This window comes from Sphaeramia orbicularis, chromosome 12, assembly GCF_902148855.1.
Source record: "Sphaeramia orbicularis chromosome 12, fSphaOr1.1, whole genome shotgun sequence".
Taxonomy (NCBI): Eukaryota; Metazoa; Chordata; class Actinopteri; order Kurtiformes; family Apogonidae; genus Sphaeramia; species Sphaeramia orbicularis.
Genome location: NC_043968.1, coordinates 57,986,301 through 58,008,308, shown reverse-complemented (window position 1 = coordinate 58,008,308; position 22,008 = coordinate 57,986,301). Strand labels below are relative to the sequence as shown.

The 22,008-nt window shown below is 37.4% G+C and overlaps 1 protein-coding gene across 2 annotated transcripts in view; it reads right to left on the bottom strand.

Annotated features, from left to right (window-relative positions):
- Positions 1–22,008, bottom strand: part of LOC115429427 (ras-specific guanine nucleotide-releasing factor RalGPS1) — a 140,777-nt gene that overhangs the window by 10,925 nt on the left and 107,844 nt on the right. For both annotated transcript variants that reach the window (XM_030148837.1, XM_030148838.1), the window contains exon 11: positions 17,716–17,783. In XM_030148837.1, coding sequence (XP_030004697.1) covers positions 17,716–17,783 — 68 coding nt within the window. The remainder of the gene's footprint in view (positions 1–17,715; positions 17,784–22,008) is intronic.

Here is a 22,008-nt window from a genome sequence, read left to right as displayed (position 1 = left end):
ACAGAAAAGAAAACATGGAATGTGTAAAAGCACTGTTTTTGTCAGTACAACGCCATAGATACTGATGTAAGAACTGAAGTGATTTTGGGTATTATTAAGAAAACCATGGAAAATGGATAGATATCAGCTTTGAAATTAAACTCTTATGAGCTATTTTTGTTGTTATCTTATTTGTCCAAACAAATGTACCCTTAGTTGTACCAGGCATTAAAACGAACAAGAAATTGAAGAAAACAAGGGGTGGTCTAATAATTTTTTCCACAACTATAGTTACATCATCAGAACCCACAATGATCAGCCTCAGAACGCTCTATTTATGTATCTACACACTTATTTATCTACATTTATTCTAAATATCATATTGATAATATTAGTCTAGTACATGCAGTTAAAATTGCTGTTCTTTTTTTTAACACATATCTTTATTCAGGTTTTAACACATTACATATATTTTCCCACATGAATTGACAACATTGTGTGGGTCCCCTCGAACACAAATCCCCCCCCCCAGTCCACCCCTGAATTTTTAAACAGCTGTTAAAGTAAATAACAAAATAACTGACAGACAATATAAGTAATAGTGACTTGAATACTTGTCAACATCCATTTTGTATATCTAATATATAATCAAACATCATTTAACAAAAAAAAAAGGGTATGGTCTCACTTTGGAAGTTATGATGAGATACCAGGTCTTGATTCAAAAAATTTTAGAAATGAATTCCATATCTTGTGGAAGATATGAGTTTTCCGTTTAATTGTGTACGTGAGCCTTTCAATAGCTATGCAGGATGAGAGTTCAGCAATCCATGAATTCAATGATGAACAATCAACTCTTTTCCAGTGTCTAGCTATAACAAATTGCTGTTCTAATTGTGGTTAATAGAGTGTTTAAAAAATAAATAAATAAAATTTTATATAGTGTGTGTGTATATATACACACACACACACACACACACACACACTGTATATATATGTAAATTTTTACCTATTTTTTTTGGTCGTATTGATCATTTCTTTCCTGTTACTTTAATTATACTTATATGGAGCAACTGTATCACACACAATAATTTCCCCTGGGATCAATAAAGTGTTCTGATTCTGATCATACAACAGTGCACAACCGATACCACGGATCGCTCTGGACACAGTCACCAATTGTCTCAGTCATTATACACACTTGGTTCGGTGTAATTAACCACATGGGCTTTTCCACCCGGGGCCTAAGTACCACATGTCTTTATTCATTTCCTGCTCCCAAACTTCACAGAACTGAAAGTATCTGCATGTTCTTAGTTCCGTCATTACACGAGGGTGTAAAGCTTCGCCACCATAATCCAATCATCGTGTGCCTTCTGGTCTGGTGGTGTGAAACTGGTGAATGGATACAGCTTCACTGTGTGGATTCAGCGCCAGTGGAACCTGTGAGTCTGTGTTTCCTCCCACTGGAAACCCACTGGGGCCACTCAATCAGCTCTGATGTGACCAGTGTGGATCCAACAGTCTGTGTTCAACATATTCAGCTTGGAACGCTGTGCTTTACAGTGGAGTTACACTGTGGAACAAAGTATGTAAGTACTGTGAACCCACCGAGCCTAACGAACGGTAGGAACGGCTGCATTCAGCTGATCCTGCAGCACATGGGCAGCTGTGACTGTGTCTGCTGGTGGGTAAACACCCCACTGATAGTAAACCATGGAATTTGTTCATATTAGAATCTTTCCTACTGACACGAGGAAACTTTTTACTCATCTGCAATTTAGTAATCACCAATAATAATGTGGTTAAGTGAGAATTAAAGGAATCTGTGTAATGTGGCTGTATAATGTGCTCCCTGAGGGATAACTGCCCTAATGTGCCTTAATCAGTTCGGTCTGAGCTCGTAAAGACATGATGCAGTTTGTTGGAGAGAACTGCACACTCAGCACAAACCCAAACTAGGCCATCATCCATCCATGAAAATTGACTTTAATTATACAAAACTTCAGAGGGGGATTTGTGTCCTTTTTCACATCATGCTGAATTTACCAAAACCTTAGCTCTTCAACAAACGAAAAATAATACTGACAAATATTTTTTATTAGAAAAGTATGTTAATTTTAATAAAATATCCCTAAATTTGCCTTAACCTCCTAAAACCTAGCTATGGGGTTTTTGTCCATGTTTGTTGACAAGAGTTCCATAGCTTTATCTTAAACAAAAAAAAAAAAAAGAAGCCGCTACAAAGGCCATTCAGAGAAAAAAAAAATGAAATGAAAATGTATCTGAAATAATGAGTCAGTGTCATGCTGTTTTCGGTCTGGACAATTTTTTCATTAAAAAAAAACAGAAATGTGTATTCTCCTGGGTCTCAGGAGGTTAATATGAAATTCTATTCAAAACAAAGTGGGATTTAACCAATAAAGGGATAAAACGGATTCTCCTTCGAGTATCCTCACATGGTCAATAGAGGTGGCGTCCCTGCATCATCTGCTGGCCTGGGATCAGATTTGGGAGCTGTACCTAAACACTGGGCTCAGCTGGTAGAGCCTGCACCTGGACTGTTTAAACCAAAGAAAATGATATTGTAATAATTACCCTCATCATTTTATTACCCAGCTCTACACAGCAATGATACGACGTCGGAGATTTGCACGTCTTTGCACAGGAAGAGACGGCGGATCATGATGGAGGTTCATTCAGATGAATTAACACTCAGTCAGTTATTGCAGTAACACTTATTTTGCTAATTTGAGAAGTGCTTGAAAGTCTTTTTCCAGGTGATTGATGTTTGCTCTGAGCTCATCTCTCGACACATGCTTGTGCTTACTCAGCTACTTGAGCTGCTGCTAAGACATGACTAAACAGCTTGGATGAATTTGTGTCTCAAACCACAGTGTGGTTTGAAACTTCAGTCACGAGAAGCTCAGTCACAAGCTTCCCGAAATAGATGATTTATGGAACATAATCAGAGAGAATTAGCTAATAATCTGAGTCACCACATCACCGACCAGGCTCTCTCTTCCTGTTAGCATGTAAATCTCTAAACATATTTTGTCATTTATACCTGGTTAAAAAAAACTACGCTGTTTGACAACTCACGTTTTCATATTTTAACTAATATTACATAAACAAATAAAAAGAGTATTGTATAAACTTGGTGAATACATCATGTCACGTGCGAGTTGTGTTGTTTCTGTGCTCGCACATGTTCAGTCGTACATGGAGAGAGTGAGTAAACCAAATTCTTATGTTTGGCGGAGTGTGGAGAGCATGAGACTTATTTGCACAGACTGGGCCAAGCGGTCTTTTTCTGCCATGTTATATAACTGTCAGTGATCATCGGTCCAGCATGAGGAGACCATCAGCAATCACTGCACAGGGATGAGACGCCACCTGCAGATGCACATCGCACACCATGTCCTGAACCCGACGCAATAAGACAAACAGCTAATTACAAAATTTGTGAGTGGAAACAAACTTCATGCTGTCTTCTTTTCGAACTGTACTGAATTACTTTTAGTTTTTATTCCACTGTGCAGCTTACTTCAATATATATTAGAGAAAATGGCATTGATATACGGAAGCGCCACTGGAAAAAATACAATTCAAATACAAGTCCAATATATATTTCTTTATTATTATTCAGAGAAAAAGTCAGAAATCTGAGAAAAAAAAGTCAGAAATCCGAGATTAAAGTCAGAATGCTGACTTTAATCTCAGAATTCTGAATTTTTTGTCTGACATTCAAGGAGAGTCTGACTTTCGCTTTATGGCATGCAGGAGTACAGCAGGCTGACATAATGATGGGTTTATGTGATTTTTTACACATCTGAGGGGTTCCAGAATCCATTTCACTATTAGATGAGCAAAAGGTGAGTGAATGCTACGTTTTGAAACTTGTGTATGTAAATTTAAAGAAAAAGCCACTGATATTGGTTTCCCCTCCTTTTGCTCATCTAATGGTGAAATGGCTTCTTTTGGAACCCCTAAGACTCGACTCAATTAAAAAAAAAAAAATCGATTACAATTATCCTCAATGGAAGCTTAATTTTACTTCTGCTAAACATTGGTTCCACTGTTGCGTTTTCACACGGACACTATCTGTGATGCACATGATGTCAGGATCAACATAAACAAGATGGAGAGTAGCTCAGAAGAGACAAGGACAAAAAGCTGAAAGTGTCTATATGTTCACTTTTCTTCATTATAACCATCACATCTGTAAAATTTTAAGATTTCACACAAACATTGAAAATATTTGGCTTTATGTTACTTTAGTTCCATCTTAAGTTGGGTACAAATGTGTTGAAGACTGCAGTGCACATATTGTTTGTAGATGTCATCTGACTTGTTAGATGTTAGTTATACCTATGGACCTGTAGTATTTTTATATACATGTTATACTGTTACTGTCATTATTTCTACATAGATATTTCAGACTTATTTTTCAGACATGTCTTTTTAAAAATGTTCTTTTTCTTTTGCTTATTCAAAGAATTATTTAATCAAATTGAAGAAAATAATCAATAGATTAATCGATAACTGCGCCTCTAATGTAGTTACGGTTTCAGTTTGTGGTAGCACTGGTTAAATTAGTACATTAACACATGGTTAATGCAAGTAGTAATGCCATGTAATTACCACATAACTTAGTGATGATGTAAAAATGTTAATTATCATACGATGAGGCTCAACTTTATCTTCCTTGTGTTCCAAACATACCCTTTTAATAGTAGAAATTAAATGCATGATAAATAATGCACTTGTGGTCATTTTTGTGAAGTAAAAACCACAAATCAGGACTAAAAAAAATGCAAACCAACCTGATTCTATCTAATTACATGGTAATATTAGATTCAACTAAACATTTAATGACATAATGATTAACTGGAAACACTTGTGGTAGGACCGGTCAGGTTCTGCAGGGAAAAGGAGGAAAGAGGGGAAAAGCAGAGGAAATGAACGGAGAACTCTGAGGGGATGACAAAATACAGATACACATGAATACATACAGATACAGAAAATGTCCAGAAACACAACATTTATGATACACCTCAGCACTGAGGATTTTATGAACGCTGTCATGAAGGAAAATATGACAAAATCCACGTGTTTTCAATCTTTTTTAATGTTCTGGATGAAGCTGTAGAGTTTATTTTCATTGATATGTAGCCCATTAATACTAACAGCAATGTGAGGCTGTTTGATTTTGACTTGAACAAAAGAAAAAGACGTAAAAACCTGGTGCTGTTCAGTGCCAGAATAAGAATTAGTTACTGATAGATCCACAGCAGGATATAAAACTGTTTATGTTGATCTGTTCTCCACTCATTTGCCTGCTCTTCTCATCCTGCCCTACAAGTATTTCCTCTTATATGTTTAGTTGAATTAACTATCGCCATGAAGTTAAACAGAAACGGGTAGCTTTGCATTTTACAGCCCTGATTCATGGTAATTAAGCAGAAATGACTATTAACCCTTGTGTGGTGTTTGGGTCTGTGGAACCTGTTTTCATTTTTTATTAAAAGAAAAATGAGTAATTATCTTTTTAGGAAATTTTCCGCTCATATCTTGATTTTATTATGGTTTATTCAAAAAACAAACTAAAAACAAGAAAAGCACTCAGAGACAGATCTGCCCCCCCGATCACCACCAAAATTTAATCATTTATTCCTTATGCCAGCATCAACATTTCCTGCAAATTTCATGAAAATCGATCCATAACTTTTTCACTTATCTTGCTAACAAACCCGCACGGAAACACACAAAGCAAAGCGATCACAATACCTCCTGGCAGAGGTAATGAGTAGCACTTTCATTTTTTAAAATGTGATCTAGCAAAAGGCAAATATTAAACATATATGCTTTTTATGTTGATTGTAATTGGGATGAAGTAAACATCTGTTGAGTATTTTAACATAAAATTGTTTGATTATGTTGAATTAAAAACCCACAAATGCAGCGGGTCCACCAGACCAAACGAACACTGGCTGAATAACAAAAATCTGAACACCACACAAGGGTTAAAGTATTTCCAGGGAACAAATCACCACATCAAATGTATTTCTACCATATCTTCAAACCAAAGGGAAGACTGGTTTCAACATTAAAATACTGTAATACTATGTTTATCTGATTGGTCCAAATAGCTCATAGTTGTGAATATGTTAGTTGTTCATGGTTGTTTGTCTGTAAACGTCAGCCCTGTGATGAAGTGACCCTCACAAGGAATAAGTGCTTCAGAAAATGGATGGATGATACTGTAGATATCACATGGTTATGACTTTGGTAGTTACATAATATTACTAAATTAGTACCTATGTATTACTAAACTATTACTCTACTCTTACCAAGCTGTATTATAAAAGCCTGCAATATTAATGATAACTTCAGTTACTAAAGGAAGTTACAATGTGCTTTATAATAAAAAGACATAGAAGAAATAAATATAGAACTTAGGATTAAATTGAGATCAAACATTTAAAAAAGAATACCTTCAAAACGCTGTACAATAACAGTGGGTTTGTCGGAAAATATCAATAAGGACTATACTGAGTTTTCCTCCCATAGCTCAGGGGTCCGGATGGAAAAAAGCCCAATTTCCCACAGAGACAAGGTGTGATTCTGGAACCATTAAGGCCCTTCCAGGAAAACCACAAAACAACACCAAGGTTACAGGCCTAATAATGGAGGCCTCTGGTGAAGGCACCTGGACCAGCAAAGAGATTAATACTGCTACTGCTGGGGCCATAGAGGGTAAGAGTGTCTCCAATTTGGCTCCAGAAACACCATAATCAAAATAATAATAAGGTTTATTTATATAGCACTTTTTGCAGAAAGATTTCACAAAGTGCTTTACAATAAAATCTGAAGTAAAATATGTAGGTAAAAAAAACAAAAACAAAAAGCAAAAACATACAGCTACATACACAGACACAAGCAAAAAAATATAAAACCAAACGATCATAAAACAAACCCCTCACTACAAACCTGTCTAAACAAGAAGGTCTTCTGTTGCTTTTTAAAACATCTGTTTGTATTTTTTAATCATCATCAAGGTGAGGCCAGATAATGACACATCTGCAGAACCAGGCTCTGTGTGAACATACAGTACAGTTGCATGTTGTCATCCAAACGACAACCAGCACCGCTCTGGACCTAGCAGGACTTCTAGACCTGTTCAGCATGTTAATTTCACAGTTGTTCAAAGCTGTGGAAGCATGTGGAACATTTATCGACTCATTTATTTAATATGTTTTGGCACTTATCTTGTCCCCCGAAGGGGAGGCAAGGGGTATTGTTTTGGGTTTGGTTTGTTTGTTTCTTTGTTTAACACTCCAGCAGCAAAACTACTGGTTAAATTCATACCATACTGGGTTTATAGATTGCCAGTGATCCGGAATAGATGTGATTACATTTTGGGAAAAGTAGGTCAAAGTTCAAATTTTTAATGAATTTTTTAAATCTTTGTTTCTCCCATTTACTTATAATGGACAAAATTTAAAATGTCTAAAAACATCAATTTTGTTTCAATTTACTTCTTACTTGACACATATATAGAGGAAATTGATATGCTGACATCAGCACACGTGTAGACATAATGACATCAGCTGGATCGATGCCAAAATAAGGTACAATACATGAGAGGGGCGGGGTTTGTTGTGCCTGCCACCACTTGTTTATTCGTTTATTGCTGCAAGGACGCATTCTCCTTTGTGTATTAATGGTGTAATAATATGTACTCTTGGATACACCTGGACCTGTTATCATATTCTTATTACCATTTAAATTAAGCTTAAAAATCTGACAATAATGAGGATAATGCATCTTCATTGTGTAATGAAAAACTGTTGTGATATTTTGGTGACAGTTACAGAAACCAACAGTTCAGCTTGAGGCGACGTTGTGTTTCCAGACAAACGTTTCCATGTAACAGCCCAGACACATGCTTCCTGTCTGACGGATTCATTGATGTCCAATTGGCTTACAGTCATGCTTTTGTTAATTAAAACCTTTTCTCTCTTTCCTGTTAAGTCCCCAGAGGTCAGACCAGTGACAAGCACATAAAGACTTTAATGTCACACCATAAACTGTAATTCTACTAAATTGTGTGATAAGTGGGAGAGGGAGACACAAAGAGGCAGAGAATAGCTGTTACTTTGGAAACGGCTGCAAACAAATCTCACCATGTGGCTGGCCGTCCATCGAGACATGAGTCTATGGAAAAAGATCAATGTGCTGAGGACGTCTCTGTGGATGGCGTGGTGGAATGGCTGACATGCTGCTGCTGTTCAGTCAGGTCCACATTATATCCAGCTCAATTAAACACTACTAAATCAAATACTTGAAATGTGAGTTATTTGTATAAAAAGGGGCCAGGTTCCACAGTTTTCAGCTGCAAAATTCTAAACAAAATGATGGTACAGCAATAAATTTATGCTTTATTTAGAATAATAAATATACTGTGAACTGAAAATAATTCATGTAAAAGTAGTACTAAGCATTACAACAGATGTAAACGAGTACCTCTAAAACTTTTACATGTAAAGGCAGAAATAGTTGTGAATGATTTAAGAAAAAATAAAGATAATTCAAATATATAATTATGGTTATGGGCTGTTTACTTAAAAAAACTATATGTAGTATTTGTTCTTTAAAATATTTTTTAAAATGACCTATCATGACCATTAGAGTGTTAGAATAAAGAGTTATGAATTCATACCAAAGAATCCAATGTATTGGCCTGTACAGATATGAACGGAATTTATCCACAGCAATGGACCGATGTGTCACTGAATGTACATGACCACTAGAGGGAGTCATTCTGTTTGTATCACATGATAACACCATAGGGCCTTTGACCAAAGTATCACAAAGGGACCAGATGGGATGAGAACCACTGAGATACAACTTTTAGAGTCAAAGAAAGTGACAAAGTGATAAAAAGAAAAAAATACAGACATTGCAGTTGTTTTCATGACTAGACACAGCTTTTACTACAGTAAAAGAAGCTTGATGCTGCAATTGCAGTCTTTTTTGTTTGGTTGATTCCAAACAGATCTTTAGTGGATCTGACAACAGTAACTGTACAGAAAACGGAGCTGATCTGTGGTTTTACTGTGGCTGTTTTCAGTCTAAAACAGAGCTAAGCTAACAGAGCTATAATGTAAACTATCAGCTGATGCAGTAACTTAGGTGAAGACTATAAAGAAGCGCTGCTATTTTACTGAGTTTGTGTTTGAAGGAGAAGACTTGATGGTAATAATCCAGATGTGTGTAAACAATGAGTGTTATGCCGCATTTCCACTACGTGCTACCAGCTCGACTCAACTCGGCATTTTTGCGTTTCCATTACATACAAGAACCTGGAATCTGGTACCCAGAACTATTTTCTTTAGTTCTTGCTCTGAAGAGGTTCCACAATGGTTAAACAGATACTAAAATGTGACGTGTAAACACTGCAGACCACTGACTGGTCAGAGTTGTCTCTGCGTCATTGTGTCATCAATGCACGACACGCCATGAAAAAAACAAACAGATTCAGAAGTTTACTGTAAATATACCGGTAGGTTAATCCATGATGACAGCCCATAAAAACAACACCGTGGTTGGTTGAGGAGGATCAGACAGTTCTGTCCGTGGTGGCTGATGAAAAGATTCAGCATGAGCTTAACAAAGCAACACGCAATGAACGAGTTTATCAGCAACTCTCTGAGCAGATGTCATGGAAGTTATGCGCAGCGTTGGTATGACGACCAGGTACTCTAAAGTCGGTAGTATCCTGTAATGGATACAGTCTCCAGGAATAGTACTTGGTACCTGAGGTGAGTTGAGTCAAACTGGTACCATGTAGTAGAAATGCAGCTTTATACTTTATCCACACACTGATACAGTCTGTGAATATGTAGCGTTGATGGTGTGTTCTGGTATGACACTTCCCCCTGCTGTTGATAGATCAGAACATCAACACTACACCTAACCCCGCTGAACTTATCCACCTTCATATGTATGAATTATTTTACATTTTTAGATTTAATTAACACCAACAGCATTAATAACTGATGACAAGACACATTACTTAATAGTTATCTGTTGGTTAAAGTTAAATACTGCATTAAATGAAGGCTAATTAATGGACCCTTATTATAGAGTATTACTGTCTTATTAACTTATTCCTTTTGCTGTGTTCTTTAATCAAACTCAAGGAGGACAATAAATGAAAAACAGAGATGTAACGAACCAAATGATGAAACCCACCAGGCGTCTGGGAGATGAACAGTTTAGAGCAAACACATTCACAGACTTTATACAGACTGGGGATGTTTACAGGCAAACTGAAGATTCCATCCTGACATAATTAGAGCACAGCCCCTATACATGTGCGCCCTGATCACAAAACATCCATCCAATCCAAGGATGGATGTTTTCATCCAATCCACGGCTTTCCTGTTTCCATGAGCCTTAGGGTTTGTGATGTTATTTGTCAAATTGAGTTGTTTTTGTGAAACGTGCTGTTATTTCATAGATACTGCAGAACTACATCTACAGAACCAAAAGGACTGCCTAAGTAGAAAGCATCATTAAAATATCCAGTGTCCATTTACATCCATGTCTGTCCACAGAATTTGAAAGAATTTAATAAAAGGTCTAAAGGTATTTCATGGTGAAATGCAGTTCTTACTATATTCAGTGAATAAACTGATTGACTGAATATTGAGTTATGGACAAAATGTGTTTCTTGTGTGAACGTCTGTGCCAATTTCAAAGACTTTTTCTCAAGTGCTTCCTCAAGAACATGACAGATGGAAGGATGAAACCTGAAAACACAATGCCTCCAGTGCTGGCCATCGCTGGTGCTTAGGCATAAAATCAACAGCCACTTTGAAACATTTCCAGAACTGAAACGTTCATAGTCAGATTATTTTGAGCTGATTACGACCTTTGATAAGCCTTCAAAGTCGCAGATGTATTACTCTCTGTTGGTCTGAATGCCTGCAAATATGTCTGCAATAAATATAGCAACAATAAAAAGAGGAAAGAAAAAAGAACACAGGCAGGATTAAAAACATTAGAGACATTTTTTCAGCAAATATGCATTCAGGACATGGATCTCTTCAGACATACTGATGTTTGTGTTTTACAGGCAGAGTCGTGACAAGCAGCACAAACACAAAAAGTTGTTTCAAGAATTTAAAGAGGCCTTATTTCTGGGAAATGCCTCTTACTTTTCCTAAAAAGACAAATAATCTTGCCAAACATGTTTTCCATTAGAAAAATGTCAGTTTAAGAAAAGATATCTGATTATGTCCTCATAAGATATTCCAGTTTGAGCAAGATTTAATCAGCAACAATGGTTTGAACATTATGTCAGAGGAGGAGCTCAATGGTTTCCCTTATTTTAGAGTAAGACTGTTTGCACAAATTCTCAGTTAATGTTGAATCTCTTAAATAAATGTTTTTTATTGTTCCTAATAAGCATTTTGTTGTTTTTTAGTTACATTTTTCAGTGCCCAGACTTTCTCTCTAGTTTTAAGAATCTTGCCAAGTAAAACTGACTTACCTCACTGGCAGATTTGCTTTCTCGATACAGGGTTTGATTATATTTAAGAGCCATCTGCTACTTTTTAATCCAGTGGTTTTTGCAGTGAAGTGTTTGGCCTAGTACATGAATATGAACAGCAGTAGTTGGATACTGCACCTGACAGACACCAAACTGCTTATATGGTTGGACCTCAAAGGTTCATTCATAGCTGAAGCAAACACCAGCTGTAAGTGGTCCTTATTTTACCTTTTCTGGATCATATAAAGGCAGAGGGTCCATTGTTTTTTTGAGTAACCATTTTAAAGCTACAAATTTGGTGTTTTGGCCATCACCATTCTGTTTTTTTTGGAGCAGGTAGTAGCTGTATTTGGACAGGAGGAAGAACAAACAGACTACACTGATAATATGTAATCACACTTACGGATGGGAATCAAGCTGAACTGCCTCTCAGTATCGTTAGCCCGTTTGCTTAATGATTCAGTTTATCGGTTACACAACATCATCATCTCAAATGCTTCATCATGCCATTTCAGGATTTCAGTTCAGAACATGTCCATCATGGCACTGAGAAAGAAGCGCTGTAGTGTCTGGTTGTATTTCACCAGTAAAGACAAAGACCATTGTCAATAGCTGCAGAACTTCAATTACAACAAAAGGTTAAATACCTCCAACATGTAGAAACATTTAACCACAGCATCCAATTAAACTGCACCAATGGAACATCTTTGATTGGCTGCTTAGTGAAGGGGGCGGTGACTCTGGAGGCGGAGCCTACAGCAAGGCGTCCTCTGTCTGAGCCGCTAACATTAAACTCCTCATTGTTCTATCGATCCTGTTAATGTTAGCGTCATTTCACTGTGTCAACCTGCTTTACTATTGTTTAGGAATAATGTCCATGTCCTAGAATTCCATTTAGATGACGACGAGGCTCAGAGGCTGCAGCAGGTAGATCTAACACTTCTTTAACTACACCTGTAGAACCCTTTAGGAGGTTTATTACCTCCGCCAAGGAGGTTATGTTTTTGCCAGGGTTTGTTTGTTTGTCTGTTTGTTTGTTTGTTTGTCTGTCCGTTAGTGTGCAACATAACTCAAAAAGTTATAGACAGATTTGGATGAAATTTTCAGGGTTTGTTGGAAATGGGATAAGGAAGAAATGATTACATTTTGGTGGTGATTGGGGGTGGGGGGGCCCACGGGGGGGACCACTGATCAGCCTTGGCGGAGGTCTGCACTCTCCGAGTGCTTCTAGTTAGAATTGAAAACAAAATGTTCACTGTCACCAGTCACAAGTGTTTGCTCCTGGAGGATTCTGTTGGGTTTCTGTAAATTGGCTTAGAGTCTGGTTTTGACCAGCTCTATATATAAAGTGTCATGAGATAACTTTTTTGTTGTGATCTGGCGCTATATAAATAAAATTTGATTGATTGAGTGATTTGATTGGTTTTCCCCTGTAAGTCGCTTTGGAAAGCATCTGCCAAATGTATAAACATAAACAAATGTTGGCATATTTGACATTAAAGAGTTAATGCGAACAAAGCCAGGTCTACTACAGTTTATTCATTAATCCAATGAGAATCAATAAGAGACTCAATAACGGAACTGGAATCGCTAAATTCTTATTAATTCCCATCCCTAATCACACTGTACAACTCAGTTTGATGCAGTAAAACTGTAAAGCTGATGAAACATTTACAGAATCATTTGACAGCGTTAACCACAGCCACACTGGAGCTGTGCTTAGCTCAGTGTTTTTCAACCTTGGGGTTGGGACCCCACGTGGGGTTGCCTGGAATTCAAATGGGGTCGCCTGAAATTTCTAGTAATTGATAAAAATAAAAACAAAAACTTACTAATAAAAATATATGGTGAGTTGAGAGAGACAATCCCAATCCATAAAAGACATGACAAACTGTGAAGCTGAAACTGAAGCACTGTGGTACTGTTTATCTGTCAAATGTTCATTGTGGTCAGTTTCAGATGCTGCAGCTCTTTCATAATTCATAGTTTGAGTTATTGTTTGTTCAGTATTAATTGTCAGTCTTGTAAATCCAAGCTTGACTAACTGTACATATCCTGACCAAGGGAAATAAAATTCACACTTTGTGCAGTAATCTACACCTGGCCAAGTTAGGGTTAGCCACAAATATCCACCAATCCCCTACCTACTGACGTCCATAAAAGAAAATTCCAAAAATTATCAAATGTGGAACTGGGGATAAAGTTATTTTTCAAAATGTATAGTTTTTTTGATACACCCTGTATAGACTAAATGTCGTCTAAAATTAATGCTTATTTGAAACATAGTATAGCAAACTATTACATGATCAAAAAGAAATTACTTTTAGAAAAGAAATGTCTCTGTTTTGAATGTCTGGAGTCGCCAGAAATTTGTGATGTTAAAATGGGGTCACGAGTCAAAAAAGGTTGGGAACCACTGGGTTAGCTGAACTTCTATGAGCCCGAAAGTCTTATCAACAGAGCTATGATTTAGAAGAGGATGCTCAGTCCAATGAGAGGGTCCAAGTAAAGTCAATGAGAACAGAACTGACTCCTGGAAAAAATGAATTTCTTCTGAACTCCAGGGGAAGTCTGTAGAAGCCAGGCGTCTAGCATCTAGCAGCTCTGACTTGATTAATTTCCTCTTTAACTACTGATAACAATCTCTTTGTAATAATAATTTATGTCTTTCAGTTTCTCCACTCATCTTTTCAACAGAAGTCCAGGTTCTGAATTATGAATGTGAGACTTCCAGCCTCATAACTACCTGCCTCTAACAGTGCAGATGACGGCGCTGCTCACGCTCATGCAGCTGCAGAACACCACTCTGTCTTTGATGTGGTTGGGGGTTCATCCCTCTTCATTACCCTGACCTACATCCAGCCTTTGGATTGTTCCTGTTGCATTACATCACCTCAGCCCCCGCAAATGAAGCCCTTCAAACCCCCGTCACACAAGACAAGAAAGAACAACTGAAAAGGAAGCCGACTGCCGCTCTTGAAACATGTCCTCATGGAACTTTTCACTCGGCTTCCACTGCTGTCGGTCCACTGAGTCAGAAGTCATCTGTCTCCTCGCTTCACCTCCTCGATGACTTCAGAGAAGACAGCGGGGTGAGGGACGAGGGAGGAGAGCGCTTGACAGAGACCAGTGCGCTTTGCGGAGTCCGCTCAGAACAAGCAGCCAGTGAAAATCATCTGTTCTTTACGCAAAGAATGCAGAGATAAATCTGATGGATCTTCTTGTTCTAGGTCCAAACACTTTGAACCGCTGCCTTCATCCACAAACGTCTCTGGTATCAGCATTGACATTAAGCTTTTTCATTGAGCTGTTTTCAGGCTACAAGCTGTTTGGCTATTAAAAAATAAAATCAATAGGGATTTGGACAGTTATTGTGATTTATAACACAATCTTTCCATTGTTTTGTGCTGAAGATTTTCTCACAAGTGTCCTGAGTAATAACAATAATAAGAGCAGGTGGTTTAAAAGGACTGGTGTTTTAGAGTTCTGCTCCAGCCAATAATAGTACTGCTGTTTGAGCTCAACTATGTGAATTTCATGCACTGAACAAAACAGGGATTACTTTTTAAGTGTCACATGGTTTTATCACTGTCCCAAAGCAAATTCTGCATCATTCATTTTAATGGGAGATGTTTAAGTGATTTTGACCAGTTCTTCCACTTTTAACTTGTAAATACTGGATCCATTTCCACAAACCACTTGTGTTCAGAAGATTCTGACATTAAAATAATATTTCTCAGAAACACAGATGAGGAGAAAATTGACTTTGTTTCCATAATAAGGTCAGATCTTGCAACACAGATATCATCTGAAGGAGGTAAAAATAAGCAGGAAAGTAACATGAATGATAGTTATGACAAAAAAAAATGGTAAAAACCTGATATCAGTGCATGATTACATTAGTCTACAATTTTCTTTAGAAGTTGTTTGCCTCAGCTATTAAATGTGCAAAATCTTACATACTTTAATGAGATGAACTGGAAAACAAGTGCCAAAGTACTGGTCAGCTCATGTTTTCTATGTATATGATAAAGTTATTACACATATTTACTAGTTTATGTACATTTATACGATATTTATAAATCTTCCACTAGAAATAACCTGTAAAGTGAATGTATTGTAATGTGCAGACAGTGTTTTGAAGTAGATCTAGTAGCTCTGAGACAAACATTCCTTTTGAGTAAAACCCACTCTCTCATTAATTCTCAAATTTTGGCATTTTGACCCAAGACTGTATCTTAGAAACTACATCCAACCAGTATTTTTTGACTTAATTTTTTTTTTTTTAGTGACTCAAACATGGTAAAGTTTCGCTACTTTTATTCTGGAGGGTCTTTACTTGTAGACCAGTGCTTTTTAATCTGCTTTCATCCATTCACAAAATATCCTCAACCCTTCAGACCACGCCCACTTAGGAGACAGGAAGTGAACCGTTTATTATCACTGACGATATAAAGAGTATGCTGCACCACCTTTACATATATAGATGATATTTGTTAATGTATCCCCAAAGGAGTCACACACAGAGAAGTAATAAACTAAAACAACCCAGAATATAACATCATGTAATCTTAACCCACAGCGCCACCTGCTGTTGTGGAGGTGAATTTCTTAGGGACATTTATTGGAAATTTTTCCAGAAACCACATGAGGAGTTTTAGATATATTTGTTGTACTTGCAAGATATTCAGTGTTTGTTTAAGAGGCATGATGAGAAAAGAATGAGAAATATATTGTGTATTTGATAGGTATTGGCTGTTTTTAGTTTGTTAGTCATGTTTTGCAAATTAAACTCGAGGTTTCTGCCTGTTAAAGGGAAGTTTTTCCTAACCACTGTCACCACTTACAAGTATTTGTTCCTGGAGGATTCTGTTGGGTTTCTGTAAATTGGTGTAGAGTCTGGTTTTGACCAACTCTATATGTAAAGTGTCATGAGATAACTTTTGTTATGATTTGGCAATATATAAATAAAATTTGACTTGATTTAAATTTGATTAAACTGTTTGCTAAGGAATTGTTAGAAAACATTTTTTTTTTTTCTTAAGTTTTGGAAGGAAAAGACATCCATGTAAAATGGCCACCAGGAGGCATTTTTATGGCTCCATCTCTAACCATGCCAACAAACCATGTGAAACAGTGAACACATCATCTAAGCATTAAGCACGCAAATTGAAACATTCTAAACCGTATTGGTAACCAACACTGACAAAAGCCACTTTTACACAGAGATCCCGGAAAAAAAGGTGAGATGGTGATCCCACCTTTTTTCCACCATTGACTGATTTCCACAGCCAGGACAAAGGAGTAACAGAGGTGAGACAGGCTGGACTTTTACACAGCGGACCTGCATTCTGGAATCGAAGGGGCGGTGATTCCAGCACAGCGCAGCGTATAGTGTGACGTTTAAGTTGCAAGTCAGAAATACCCCGAGCATAAATGTTTACACCGTTCCATAAATGTTTGCATGGATAGAGTCTCCCCAGTTCTACATCTTTCTGGTCACGTTGATATGTTTGTTTACTGCACACAGCCCACGCTCATTTTTAAATCCCCATGGGGGTCACACACGCAATACATCATCAAAACATCACACCTTGGTTGCAGAACAAGAGGTGTTCCTTTTACATAGTGTTCTGGAATCATGATTCCACCTTTGTCACAGCTCTGTTCCTACCTCCAGAGGTGTTACAGAACTGTGACAGAGGTGGGACCAAATGATCCCACCAATTCATTTACACAGATGTCGTTCCAGAATAAAGGTGAAATATTGCCGAAACATAAGTGCTGTGGAAAAGGGGCTAAACTGTTACCAATTAGTAGCTGTTAATTATATGAAGATGACTTTAGTTTGTGTACTCAGAGACATAATGGTCTAATGTATTTTGGAGGATGAGTTAGTGATGCAGAACAGTCAATGTAATTCACTTCAGTTCTCCCATCTTCCAAAATGCTGCAAACATGTCAAATGATATTTTACAGAGGACGTGACACCAGCAAAGAGTTATGTGTAAGATATAAATTATAATCACATAGGAACATTCTTAGGTGGTGCAAACCTATGATGTTAGCACAAGTTGAAACCTGGCTACGTTTGGACTCATGCAGAGCTGGAGAGCCCAGTGCCAGTGTTTAGTGTGATGGACAAACCCCAGAGGCCTCAGTGTGGATCTTACCTGCCAGGTCCTCTTTAGAAGAAGCGATACGAGGAGAGCTGTTTCCAGGTTCGATCTTCAGAGACAGCCTGAAACATAAATGGTGTACTTTATGTCAGACGTAACCGGTGATAGACTGATATTCAAGAGGTGAAACATAAAGCGGTGGGTATGAGCCTGAGCTTTGTCTTTGAACACCTCGTTGTGTATCTGTTGGTTTCAGCCAGTTTTAAAGGCCTTTTGCAACTGATTCAGTTTGTTTATCCAACAAAAAACAAATCTGAGGACAGATCTGAACATTATTGAAAGGAGCAATGAACCTTCACACTGTTTTCATCATCTTAATTAGACACAAACACATGGGCCTGTCAGGTGTTCTGATTCATACACAGCTACGATGTGAGCTCATAGTGAGGCACAATCACTGGGTAAATATTTGTTTAAACCAGTGAAACGGCCAGATTCAGGCTGCAAATCAATCCAAATTAAACTGGATTCCCATAAAAATAGATGAACACATACATTTCCACTGGAGGGGCATCATGGGTTATGTCAGTCTATTTGTGCCATATCTTGCTCTCAATTTCTATTTATCGCCCTTTATCGATCTATTTATTATTTACTTCCATTTAAGTTTGTACTGAAAAGTGGGTGTGACGAATTTGGGTGAAAATGGTCATTAATTAAAAATCATGGGTTTGGTTGAGCTGATTAATGACTGTTTAAAGTGTAAGGTCCAAAGAAAAGCAGAAGGGGAATAACATACAGACTTCAAATGCAATCTGTCATGTGTAATGTTCACATTACGTCATACACTGAGCCTGGTTTCATCTCCTGTGCATCTGTTTTCTTTCTTGTCACTATTGTCATTAGCACTGCTCTGTGCAACGCACAACCAACGGCCAGCAACCATTTCAGAAGACCACCCCTTCTGGAAACAGCATCAGTAGTTTCCAGAGCTGCAGGACCACCTGATTTGATTTATTCACTGGATAAACTGATTAATGTTCCGAATATTTGCCAGAGATGCATTGATTTCAATTTCCAAGGCCAATTTCAATCTCTAATTTTTGTCAAACGTCTGACTTGCCAATTCTGACTGATTCCAACTTTCTTTCATTTTAAAAACTACAACTGACCACATGAGCAAACATTTTCACAGCTTTTCTGTGATGGAAACTTCTGTGTATGTTCATAATAGAGCAGTTATTATTACATCATTTCCTATTTTCATCAAACTGCAAAAGACGACAGGAGCGTCTCTCACTCGAATGAATCTCAAAATATATGTGTTGCAATTATTGAAAGAATAAGATAAGGTCCGCACAACCTGTGAGCTTCCAAGAACATATTTATTCACCTTAACAGCCGATGCCTGAAACGACACTATTGTGGTGAAGAAATATCTTCTTGGGAGCTCACAGGTTGTGCGGACCTTATCTTATTCTTTCATTCACAGTTTTTATGGGATCCTGCACACATTTTAGCAACTGGATGTGCGTGTCATCACCTCTTTTCTTGCAATTATTGAAAACCATTTTCTTCAGGATGTTGCGATTAGTACAAGTAACACAAATTCAACCAGTCCCCGTGAATTCTGTGCAACCTTGTAACGTTGTCAGATTCTGGGGGGGGTCTCTACAGATATGACAAATCACTATAGTTTACTACAATTCTATGACACTCACCGATCACAATCATGCAAAATATAAGGTATTAAATACGAATCACATGGTATTATTTCTGGTTGTGAAGATGCAGATGTCTCACATTTACCTAAAAATACCACATTTACAGCAGTGTATTCATGTATTTTAAGTTAAAGCGATATCATCAAAGCAGTATCCTTGAGGGACTGGAAAATTCATGACATTATTATTTCCTCCTACATAAGTAATGTAGTCACTTCCTTTTGTCTGTTGGGAGCAGAAACTTTAAGCAGATCCATAAAAAGTGAAAACTTGACTTTTTTTTAAATGAGGTTTGGTTGAATCAGTAAAGTTGACAGACGCACAACTCCAAGCATGAGTCACTATAGGAAAAGAAATTTTAATCTCAATGAGGATTTCACTTTGTTAAATAAAGAATATAATAACACGATCCAAACTCTAAACTGCTCATCACTGTGACTGTACAATGAACGTACCACCAAGAAAGGATCACCTAAACATCTTATGGTAAACATATGGGAAAACCATGCACACATCCAGCAGACATAGAGCACATTCATTAGCATTCATTTTGAGACATGTTTGTGTCCCTGTTTAAGGAGCTGCTGCATGATATGAAATAAACAGGAGCGATGAAATGGAACCGAGGCAGTGAAGTTACAGCCTGTCAACTGGATTGTAGTTTGGTAGTTATTCCTGTCATGGCAGGTAGTAATTTATCAAAGCTGCAACAAACAAAAAGAAGGCAAAGGTAAACCAAGAGCAAAAAGAGTCTGTTTTAACTAAACACCTGCCTTTTCCATCAGTATTATATTTAAATCCACTGTTGATTTAAAGCTGTGATGTGTAATTGTAAAAACTTAACCCTAATGGGGCCATTCTTCCTGCTTTAGATCCAGTCGATGCAAAAAACTGCAGTCAAGTGAAGAATTACATATGTATAGAATTAGATTTATCAGTGACTAATCAGATGGGTTAGTTAAACTCAATACATTTCAGTTTGTAATTATAAACAATTCTACAAACTCATGAAGGTTTTATTGACATTTTTAAGAAATCTATAAACTATTAATATGTTTCTCATAAGCGCACATATATACATATACAGGGTGTCCCAAAAAAATGTATACACACTTTAAATAATTGTAAAGTAGGTGTTCATTAAAATTCATTTAATTTTCAAACTGTAATAGAATTTACAAACATCATTTTATTGTTTTGTCACCGTCTGTTCTCAAACAAATGTCCGTTCTGGTCCAGACACTGCTGACAATGAGAAGCAATGGAATCACACACATCACAAAACAATTCCCTTGGTATTTGCGTGCATTCACGTTCAATGGCTGCTCTCAATTCAGCGACTGTTGCAGGTCTCATAGCGTAGACTTTGTCTTTTAGGTATCCCGATAAAAAAAGTCTAGTGGTGTGAGGTTTGATGAACTTGCCAAACACATGGATTGGACGGAGGGGTTTTGTTTGTTGAATACCCCCCACGTTCACCAGACCTCACACCACTAGACTTTTTTTTTTTTTTTTTTTTTTACATTTTACATTTTTTTGGGACACCCTGTATATGTTTCTTTAATTCTAAACACTTCTGCTGCTATTTTTAACATGTGTCTGTGAATGTTGTGGTGTCCGCGTGTTTTTCTATCCGGTGCTTTTGTCTATGTTTACTTGGCTGCAGCTGTGACGTCTGGGTCTGGTTCCAGTTGCAGATTAAACGCTACATCATGACTCCACCTATATTTAATACAGTCCTTCTGCAGTTCATAACAGATTATTTGTAAATCTTCTGTATGCACTGTTTATTCAAAACGTCTGCGCACACACCACCTAGTCAACTGTCTCTGTGTTCTGGGGGAGGCATCCCTCTGTGACTCTACCTGAGGATTTTACCCTTTTATTTTTCCCCGTAGCCTCTTAAGCCCAGCTGCCCCCACAGTGCATAGTTCCATCTGTGTTGCCATGGCAATGCTATGCAATGCTTATAGCAATATACACATTCTATACAGCCACCTAACCAGAGGAACATCAGCTAAATGCTCAATAAAATCAATTGTTGGAAAACAGAACACAACCAAACAACAAGCACTTTAATGGGCCAATAAAACAAACTGAGAGTCTGAGATCAGCCTATATCATGAATGATTTGAAACTTTGCAGCACTAAACTAACACTAAACAGATCCAACAGGACAAGTATTATTTCTCTACCGAATTATGAAGCGATGATCATGAATGTTGTCTTACCTTTGCTGTTTTCTCATCATAACTTGCTTTATATAAATGAAGCTTCTGCTATTGGCTAATCCATTGTTTTGTGTTATGTGCAAATGATTCAGACTAGAAACAAATGACCAAGAGTTTAACAGATTAAAGGGTTTGTGGGGTTTTTCCTCTAAGAACAGAGTTTTGTTATTGTACAGACTGTAAAACCCTTTGAGGTGAATCTCTAACTTGATACCGAGCTAAATCAGGGGTGTCAAACATGTGGCCTGGGGGCCAAAGGTTCCAATCCGGCCGCTGGGATGTATTTGCAAAGTGCAAAAAATCCACAGTCAAGGGTGTGGAACTCATTTTAGTTCAGGTTCCACAAACAGACCAATATGACCTACAGTCAAATAATAACAGCAGAATAACCG